Consider the following 10,861-nt stretch of genomic DNA (forward strand, 5'->3'; position numbering starts at 1 on the left):
ACCTCAGGGTTTGTGATATATGGCCAATATACCAAGGGTAAGGGCTGTGTCCAGGCACTCCGCGTTGTGTCGTGCTTAAGAACAGCCCTTAGCCGTGGTATATTGGCCATATACCACACCTCCTCGGGCCTTATTGCTTAAGTATACACTACCGTTCAAAAGTTTGGGGTCACTTAGAAATGTCCTAGTTTTTGAATGAAAAGCACATCTTTTGTCCATTCAAATAACATCCAATTTTTTTTATTTAACTAGGCAAGTCAGTTAAGAACAAATTCTTATTTTCAAAGACGGCCTAAGAACAGTGGGTTAACTGGGCAGAACGACAGATTTTTACCTTGTCAGCTCGGGGTTCGAGTCCAACGCTCTAACAACTAGGCTACTTGCCGCCCCGAAATGATCAGAAATACAGTGCAGATATTTTTTATGTTGTAAATGACTATTGTAGCTGGAAATGGCAGATTTTTTTATGGAATATCTACATAGGCGCGTTGTGTTAGCTAATCCAAGTTTATAATTTTGAAAGGCTAATTGATCATTAGAAACCCCTTTTACAATCATGTTAGCACAGCTGAAAACTGTTGGTCTGATTAAAGAAGCAATACAACTGGCCTTCTTTAGACTAGTTGAGTATTTGGAGCATCAGTGTTTGTGGGTTAGATTACAGGCTCAAAACAAATAACTTTCTTCTGAAACTCGTCAGTCTATTCTTATTCTGAGAAATGAAGGCTATTCCATGCGAGAAATTGCCAAGAAGCTGAAGATCTCGTACAACGCTGTGTACTAATCCCTTCAGAGAACAGCGCAAACTGTCTCTAACCAGAATAGAAAGAAGAGTGGGAGGCCCCGGTGCACAACTGAGCAAGAGGACAAGTACATTAGAGTGTCTAGTTTGAGAAACAGATGCCTCACAAGTCCTGAACTGGCAGCTTAATTAAATACTACTAAGCTACAGGACTGTTGCTAAGCTACAGGACTGTTTTGATAGCACAGACTGGAATATGTTCCGGGATTCCACCGATGGCATTGAGGAGTACACCACATCAGTCATTGGCTTCATCAATAAGAGCATCGATGACGTCGTCCCCACAGTGACCGTACATACATACCCAAACCAGAAGCCATGGATTACAGGCAGCATCCGTACTGAGATAAAGGCTAGACCTGCCGCTTTCAAGAAGCGGGACTCTAACCCGGAAGTTTATAAGAAATCCAGCTATGCCCTCTGATGAACCATCAAACAGGCAAAGCATCAATACAGGACTAAGATTGATTCGTACTACACCGGCTCTGACGCTCGTTGGATGTGGCAGGGCTTGCAAACCATTACAGACTACAAAGGGAAGCACAGCCGAGAGCTGCCCAGTGACACAAGCCTACCAGACGAGCTAAACTACTTCTATGCTCGCTTCGAGGCAAATAACACTGAAACATGCATGAGAGCACCATCTGTTCCTGAAGACTGTGTAATCACGCGCTCCGCAGCCGATTTGAGTAAGACCTTTAAAAAGGCCAACATTCAAAAGGCCGCAAGGCCAGACGGATTACCAGGACGTGCACTGCGAGCATGCGCTGACCAACTGGCAAGTGTCTCCAATGATATGTTCAACCTCTCCCTGTCCGAGTCTGTAATACCAACATGTTTTAAGCAGACCACAATAGTGCCTGTGCCCAAGAACACTAAGGTAACCTGCCAAAATGACTACCGACCCGTAGCACTCATGAAGTGCTTTGAAAGGCTGGTCATGACTCACATCAACACTATCATCCCAGAAACCCACTCCAATTTGCATACCGCCCCAACAGATCCACAGATGATGCAATCTCTATTGCACTCCACACTACCCTTTCCCACCTGGACAAAATGAACACCTATGTGAGAATGCTATACATTGATTACAGCTCAGCGTTCCACCCCATAGTGCCCCCAAAGCTCATTAATAAGCTAAGGACCCTGGGACTAAACACCTCCTTCTGCAACTTAATCCTGGACTTCCTGACGGTCCGCCCCCAGGTGGTAAGGGTAGGTAACAACACATCCGCCACGCTGATCCTAAACACAGGGGCCTCTCAGGGCTGCTTGCTCAGTCCCCTCCTGTACATCCTGTTCACTCATAACTGCACGGCCAGGCACGACTCTAAAACCATCATTAAATTTGCTGATGACACAACAGTGGTAGGCCTGATCAACGACAAGACAGCCTATAGGGAAGAGGTCAGAGACCTGGCCGTGTGGTGCCAGGACCACAAACTCTCCCTCAACGTGATCAAGACAAAGGAGATGATTGTGGACTACAGGAAAAAGAGGACAGAGCACACCCCAATTCTCATAGATGGGGCTGCAGTGGAGCAGGTTGAGAGCTTCAAGTTCCTTGGTGTCCACATCACCAACAAACTAACATGGTCCAAGCACACCAAGACAGTTGTGAAGAGGGCACGACAAAACCTATTCCCCCTCAGGAGACTGAAAAGATTTGGCATGGGTCCTCAGATCCTCAAAAGCTTCTACAGCTGCACTATCGAGAGCATCTTGACTGGTTGCATCACTGCTTGGTATGGTAACTGCTCGGCCTCTGACCACAAGGCACTACAGAGGTTAGTGTGAAAGGCCCAGTACATCACTGGGTCCAAGTTTCCTGCCATCCAGGACCTTGATACCAGGCAGTGTCAGAGGAAGGCCCTAAAAATTGTCAAAGACTCCAGCCACCCTAGTCATAGACTGTTCTCTCTGCTACCGCACGGCAAGCGGTACCGGAGCGACAAGTCTAGGTCCTAAACAGCTTCTAAACAGCTTCTACCCCAAAACCATAAGACTCCTGAACATCTTGTCAAATGGCTACCCCTCTTCACACCACTGCTACTCTCTGTTGTCATCTATGCATAATCACTTGAATAACTCTACCTACATGTACATACTACCTCAACTAACAGGTGCCCCAGCAGATTGACTCTGTATCGGTACCCCCCCCTGTATATAGTCTCGCTATTGTTATTTTACTGCTGCTCTTTAATTACTTGTTACTTTTATCTCTTATTCTTATCCGTATTTTTTTAAACTGCATTGTTGGTTAGGGGCTCGTTGGTAAGCATTTCAATGTAAGGGCTACACCTATGACTAATACAATTTGATTTTGATTTGATTTTGATTAACATCAGCACGAACGCCATATTTATGAGGCCTGCTTAGCTTAGCTTGGTAACATCTGTACGTCGGTGTGTGTTATGTCTGTCTTGGTTAAGTCACATTTGGCAATGCAGCCTACTATACTGTACATAGGGAGATGCTCCTGAGTGGCGGAGTGGTCTAAGGCACTGCATCTCAGTGCTCGAGGCGTCACTACAGACCCTGGTTCGATCCCGGGCTGTATCACAACCGGCCGTGATCAGGAGTCCCATAGGGCGGCGCACAATTGGCACAGCGTCGTCCGGGTTAGGGGAGGGTTTTGCCAGGGTAGGCCGTCATTGTAAAATAATACTTTTTTCTTAACTGATTTGCCTAGTTAAACATTTTTTAAACGGTAGACTACTGTATGTCACCTTTTCTAAACCCTTTATAGATTATGGAATGAACTACACAGATCTGTGAAGCATCTTTGTAGTGCTTAGCAAGATGTTACTGTTCGTATGCTACATAAAGCCTTCATAATTTGTAGTTTGTTTAAAGTGAGAACCATTTTTTCATTTATTTCATACATTATTTACAGTCCAGTAGGTTTACTGATAATAACTAACTATTAACTAATAGTGTTGATATGTTAGTGTTAACTCATTTTGCTTTGTTGTCACTTTGTTTGTTTTTACTGAAAAGATAAATAAAAGAATGACCTAACACTATCTTTCTCTTGCAGAAAATTCGAGTTCCAGAGTCCGAACTGTGCACGGTGTGTCGGAAGAGGGTGTATCCGATGGAGAGTCTGATCGCAGACAAACACAATTTCCATAAAAGCTGCTTCCGCTGTGAGCACTGCAGTGGCAAACTAAGGTAAACCACAAACTTGGGCTTATAACCAGTACAAATAATAACAACTATCTTATTTCAAATGTTGTGTCTGAATACTGTAGCAACAACATTTTGTCTTTCTCAGCCTTGGCAACTACGCCTCTCTCCATGGACGAATGTACTGCAAGCCACACTTCAAACAACTGTTCAAGTCCAAAGGAAATTATGACGAAGGATTTGGACAGAAGCCTCACAAAGACCTTTGGAGTGCTAAAAATCAAGAGTATTCCATTGAAAATGAAAAGACTAAGCTAAAATCCCCGTCCCCTGAAAAACTAGATTCCAGAAATTCCACAGCCAGGAGCAGTTTCAGTTCGACAAAGATAGAGGTACCACCTCCACAGGAAAAGGAAGTGAGCAAATCACAGGATGAAAACAAAAAGCCCACAAGTAAGATTGCAGTTGTATGGCCCCCTCAAAATGATTCTCCCAAGAAAGTGTTCATGGTGGAGGACGAGGTGAAGCTGGTTAAACCCTCATGGCCCCCCCAGGATAGCTCTCCACAGACTGACACCGATGCCCATAAAAGCCAGATCAATGAACCTTCATTAAAAGATAGCCCTGCGATAAAAACACAAAATTGTCCTCAAGAAACTGCATGGGAAAGTGCCGTTGTAACTATAGAAACTCCAGCAGAGAAGGCGGCTTTGACCACTCCTGTAGACCTAGTAGAGGTAACAGAGAGTACTCCCACCCATGAACCCCCAAGAGACAGTGGCATAGCGGTAGCTGGGAAAGTGGAACCCGATGTGGAAGTGACAAGCGAGGTGAACGAGGAAGGAGCTGTGGAAAGTGTGAATGTGACAGAAAAAGATGAAAAGGAAAGTGGAGAGAAGGTAGAGGATGTGAGAGTAAATGGGCATAGCGGGGAGGCTGAGGCAGAGAACTCTTATAAAGAGGAGAAGGAGAAAATGGAGAAAGTAAATGGGAGTGAGGAGGATAAGGTCAAGGTCACAATGATAGATGGTGAGGCATCAGGTGAGCCAGCAGTAAATGCAAACTCCAACAACAATAATAACGGACAATTATTATTTGACCATGAACCAATGTTCAAAGTGCTTGATGACTACAAAACGGAAGAAAGAGATTTAATACTTCAGTCCACAGAACCAGCTACTGCCGAAAGCGATTTTAAGGAGGGCATATTCGGGGATGAAGAGCTAAAATGGATGCCAACCAACGTTCTAGATATGGCGCAGAGGGAGGACGCTTTTGTGCCAATGGGTGCCAAATGTATGGAGGCCACAGACGACAGTCTAGATAAACATGTCTTCACAGAGGCGACTCAAAGTACATTTTCTTTTGAAGCGGAACCAAAGATTAGCACCTCTAGCTTCCTGGAGGACATTTTTGCTGGGCTGGATAACAGTTCCATCCTCCTGTCTGATTTTAAGTCTGACATCTTTAGTGAGTCTGTCAGTGAGAGGCCCTTGGTGTCATCGCTGGACGACCTTTTGGATTTTGGAATGGAGTCAAGAGGAAACACAGATAAACCCAAAGACGGGTGGAAAGGGGATGAACAGCTTGACAGCTTTGCCATGAAGGATGTCTGTGCACAGGGGATAAGCAACATGCTGTGGAAAGATGATTATGACTCGCTGTCAGTGGAGGAACAAATCAAGAGGAACAGATATTATGACGATGACGACAGTGACAACTCCTAAATCTGATAACATTTAATCCATCTTTTTTATCACTTAATTAGTCAATTCTGTCCTCATACAATCCCTAATTTCATTTCTGTCTGTGGAGAGATGAATCAAGCTAATATCACAACTTCCCTATAACTATTTTTGTACTGTGTTTTAGCAATGATATCGATGCTCTTTATTACAATATCTAGATTTGATCTTGCTGTTTAAAAGCACCTGGTGTGCAGTTAAAAAAAATGTATAAGGGATTTTTTTGTTCCATGTTTTTCTGTATACATTGCTTCTGATATTTTAAAACCATCAAAACAGAACATATTCATATTTTGCAAGACATTCATTATACTTTCTTGCTACAGTATAAGGGTTTTTCGATTTGTTTGGTTTGTTGGAAAGAATGCCTGTGAGGTTTAATCTTCTGAGTCTGATTAAAGATTATTTACTTTTCCTATTCTATTGTTTCTACATTAGTAATGTAGTTATTAATAAAGACTATACATGTTTCTGGTACATTACTTTTTAATCAGTGGGGGAAGAGATACTAAGGTAAACATTGTGTGTAGAGGTGTAGTTTGGTCTACAGTCTGTATGGTTGGCCAGCTGAGATCTCTTAAGTTAGAGCCATATTTATTTCCATTGAGGGAGCCAGAGGGTTGTAGGAGGAATACAGATTTTAACATGTATAGTGCTTTCAGAAATAATTCATACCCCTTGATTTATTCCACATTTTGTTGTATTACAGCCTGAATTTCTCACTCATCTACACACACTACCCCATAATGACAAAGTGAAAACATGTTTTTAGACATTTTTGCTAATTTATTGAAAATGAAATACTGAAATATCTAATTTACATAAGTATTCATACCCCTGAGTCAATACATGTTAGAATCACCTTTGACAGCGATTACAACTGTGAGTATTTTGGGGTAAGTCTCTAAGAGCTTTGTACACCTGGATTAGAGGTCGACCGATTAATCGGAAAGGCCGATTAATTAGGGACGATTTCAAGTTTTCATAACAATCGGAAATCGGTATTTTTGGACGCCGATTTGGCCAATTTTTTTATTTTAATTTAAAAAACAATACTTTATTTAACTAGGCAAGTCAGTTAAGAACACATTCTTATTTTCATTGACGGCCTAGGAACGGTGGGTTAACTGCCTTGTTCAGGGCCAGAACGACAGATTTTTACCTTGTCAGCTCGGGGATTCAATCTTGCAACCTTACGGTTAACTAGTCCAACACTCTAACCACCTGCTTTACATTGCACTCCACGAGGAGCCTGCCTGTTACGCGAATGCAGTAAGAAGCCAAGGTAAGTTGCTAGCTAGCATTAAACTTATCTTATAAAAAACAATCAATCAATCATAATCACCAGTTTACTACACATGGTTGATGGTATTACTAGTTTATCTAGCCTGTCCTGCGTTGCATATAATCGCTTTGGTACACGTAGCTCCAACGTGTACCTAACCATAAACATCAATGCCTTTCTTAAAATCAATTCACAAGTATATATTTTTAAACCTGCATATTTAGTTAATATTGCCTGCTAACATGAATTTCTTTTAACTATGGAAAATGTGTCACTTCTCTTGCAACAGAGTCAGGGTATATGCAGCAGTTTGGGCCACCTGGCTCGTTGCGAACTGTGAAGGCTATTTCTTCCAAACAAAGACAACCGACTTCGCCAAAGGGGGGATGATTTAACAAAAGCGCATTTGCGAAAAAAGCACAATCGTTGCACGACTGTACCTAACCATAAACATCAATGCCTTTCTTAAAATCAATACACAGAAGTATATATTTTTAAACCTGCATATTTAGTTAAAAGAAATTCATGTTAGCAGGCAATATTAACTAGGGAAATTGTGCCACTTCTCTTGCATTCTGTGCAAGCAGAATCAGGTTATATGCAGCAGTTTGGGCCGCCTGGCTTGTTGCGAACTGTGTGAAGACCATTTCTTCCTAACAAAGACCGTAATTAATTTGCCTGAATTTTACATAATGATGACATAACATTACATTTTACATTTTTACATTTACATCACTTAGCAGACGCTCTTATCCTGAGCGACTTACAAATTGGTGCAGTCACCTTATGATATCCAGTGGAACAACCACTTTACAATAGTACATCTATATCTTTTTTTTTGGGGGGGGGGGGGGTAGAAGGATTACTTTATCCTATTCCAGGTATTCCTTAAAGAGGTGGGGTTTCAGGTGTCTCCGGAAGGTGGTGATTGACTCTGCTGTCCTGGCGTCGTGAGGGAGCTTGTTCCACCATTGGGGTGCCAGAGCAGCGAACAGTTTTGACTGGGCTGAGCGGGAACTGTGCTTCCGCAGAGGTAGGGAGGCGAGCAGGCCAGAGGTGGATGAACGCAGTGCCCTTCTTTGGGTGTAGGGACTGATCAGAGCCTGAAGGTATGGAGGTGCCGTTCCCCTCACAGCTCCGTAGGCAAGCACCATGGTCTTGTAACAGATGCGAGCTTCAACTGGATGCCAGTGGAGTGTGCGGAGGAGCGGGGTGACGTGAGAGAACTTGGGAAGGTTGAACACCAGACGGGCTGCGGCGTTCTGGATGAGTTGTAAGGGTTTAATGGCACAGGCAGGGAGCCCCGCCAGCAGCGAGTTGCAGTAATCCAGACGGGAGATGACAAGTGCCTGGATTAGGACCTGCACCGCTTCCTGTGTAAGGTAGGTTCATACTCTGCGAATGTTGTAGAGCATGAACCTACAGGATCGGGTCACCGCCTTGATGTTAGCTGAGAACGACAGGGTGTTGTCCAGGGTCACGCCAAGGCTCTTAGCACTCTGGGAGGAGGACACAATGGAGTTGTCAACCGTGATGGCGAGATCATGGAACGGGCAGTCCTTCCCCGGGAGGAAGAGCAGCTCTGTCTTGCCGAGGTTCAGCTTGAGGTGGTGATCCGTCGTCCACACTGATATGTCTGCCAGACATGCAGAGATGCGATTCACCACCTGGTTATCAGAAGGGGGAAAGGAGAAGATGAATTGTGTGTCGTCTGCGTAGCAATGATAGGAGAGACCATGTGAGGATATGACAGAGCCAAGTGACTTGGTGTATAGCGAGAATAGGAGAGGGCCTAGAACTGAGCCCTGGGGGACACCAGTGGTGAGAGCACGTGGTGCGGAGACGGATACTCGCCACGCCACCTGGTAGGAGCGACCTGTCAGGTAGGACGCAATCCAAGCGTGAGCCGCGCCGGAGATGCCCAACTCGGAGAGGGTGGAGAGGAGGATCTGATGGTTCACAGTATCAAAGGCAGCAGATAGGTCTAGAAGGATGAGAGCAGAGGAGAGAGAGTTAGCTTTAGCAGTGCGGAGAGCCTCCGTTACACAGAGAAGAGCGGTCTCAGTTGAATGGCCAGTCTTGAAACCTGACTGATTTGGATCAAGAAGGTAATTCTGAGAGAGATAGCAAGAGAGCTGGCCAAGGACGGCACGCACAAGAGTTGAAGGTTGTGCAATGTAACAGCAATATTTAGACTTAGGGATGCCACCAGTTTGATAAAATATGGAACAGTTCCATATTTCACTGAAAGAATAAACGTTTTATTTTCGAAATTATAGTTTCCGGATTTTACCATATTAATGACCTAAGGCTCGAAATTCTGTGTGTTTATTATATTATAATTAAGTCTATGATTTGATATTTGATAGAGCAGTCTGACTGAGCGGTGGTAGGCAGCAGCAGGCTTGTAAGCATTCATTCAAACTGCACTTTCCTGCGTTTGCCAGCAGCTCTTCGCAATGCTTGAAGCACAGCGCTGTTTATGACTTCAAGCCTATCAGCTCCCGAGATTAGGCTGGCAATATTATAGTGCCTATTAGAACATCCAATAGTCAAAGGTCTATGAAATACAAATGGTATAGAGAGAAATAGTCCTATAATTCCTATAATAACTACAACCTAAATCTTATTAACTGGGAATATTGAAGACTCATCTTAAGAGGAACCACCAGCTTTCATATGTTCTCATGTTCTGAGCAAGGAACTTAAACGTTAGCTTTCTTACATGGCACATATTGCACTTTTACTTTCTTCTCCAACACTTTGTTTTTGCATTATTTAAACCAAATTGAACATGTTTTATTATTTATTTGAGGCTAAATTGATTTAATTTCTGTATTATATTAAGTTCAAATAAAAGTGTTAATTCAGTATTGTTGTAATTGTCATTATTACAAATATATATAAAAATCATCTGATTAATCGGTATCGGCGGTTTTTAGTCCTCCAATAATCGGTACCGGTGTTGAAAAATCATAATCGGCCGACCTCTACTTGATACACCACCCAAAGCCTGATTAATAACTTCACCATACAGAAAGGGATATTCAGCATCTGTTTACACATCTACCAAATCTGTGCCCTTTTTTGCAAAGCATTTAAAAACCTCCCTGCTCTTTGTGGTTGAATCTGTGCTTGAAATTCACTACTTGATTGAGGGATCTTCAATATAATTGTATGTGTGGGGGTACAGACATGAGTTAGTCATTCAAAAATCATGTTACCCACTATTATTGAACACGGAATGAGTCCATCCAACGTATTATGCAATTTGTTAAGCACATTTGAACTTTTGAAAGGCTTTTCATAACAAAGCGGTTGAATACTTGACTAACATTTCAGCTTTACATTTTGTATTAATTTCAAAACATTTCTACAAACAAAATTCCACTTTGACATTATGGGGTATCAATTTTAAATTCAGGCTGTAACAAAACAAAATGTGGAAAAAGTTAAGGGGTGTGAATACTTTTCAGAGGGCACTGCAGGGCTCTGTCACCCTTACTAGCAGTTTTTTGTCTATCCCAATTTAGTAAGACTTTTATAATTAGCAAAGCAAAATGGTCACACTGTGAGGTCGAGTCATTAGTTAATTTAGCCTAAAACTGTCTAATTCCAATTGTCTGTTATGAGGAGCATCATATTCATGCAAACTCTACAAAAATATACATTAGCCTACATCAAACTTCTCAGCTTTTGCAGTGCAATTCCTTGAAGCCATCGGTCATGCATTGCAAATGTATTTAGCAGCCATGTCAGTCAACCTTGCTAAAGAAAGTGGAATCCTCACTTCCAGGCGGATTGATTGGCTACTATTCATTTCGCAAATGATCCTGATTGGACAGCTTTCTTGTCAGCTGCAGTACCGCATACAGTCGCTATCATGTCTCCCCCACT

At 42.8% G+C, this 10,861-nt stretch overlaps 1 protein-coding gene across 3 annotated transcripts in view; it reads left to right on the plus strand.

Moving 5' to 3' along the window:
- The window catches only part of LOC106574559 (uncharacterized), a 45,210-nt gene extending 40,864 nt beyond the window's left edge, over positions 1-4,346 (plus strand). For all 3 annotated transcript variants that reach the window (XM_014150531.3, XM_014150530.3, XM_014150532.3), the window contains 2 exons: positions 3,846-3,979; positions 4,083-4,346. In XM_014150531.3, coding sequence (XP_014006006.3) covers positions 3,846-3,940 — 95 coding nt within the window. In that variant the 3' untranslated portion in view covers positions 3,941-3,979; positions 4,083-4,346. The remainder of the gene's footprint in view (positions 1-3,845; positions 3,980-4,082) is intronic.
- Positions 4,347-10,861: the final 6,515 nt, after the last annotated feature.

This window comes from Salmo salar, chromosome 16, assembly GCF_965601325.2.
Source record: "Salmo salar chromosome 16, fSalSal1, whole genome shotgun sequence".
NCBI classification, from domain to species: domain Eukaryota; kingdom Metazoa; phylum Chordata; class Actinopteri; order Salmoniformes; family Salmonidae; genus Salmo; species Salmo salar.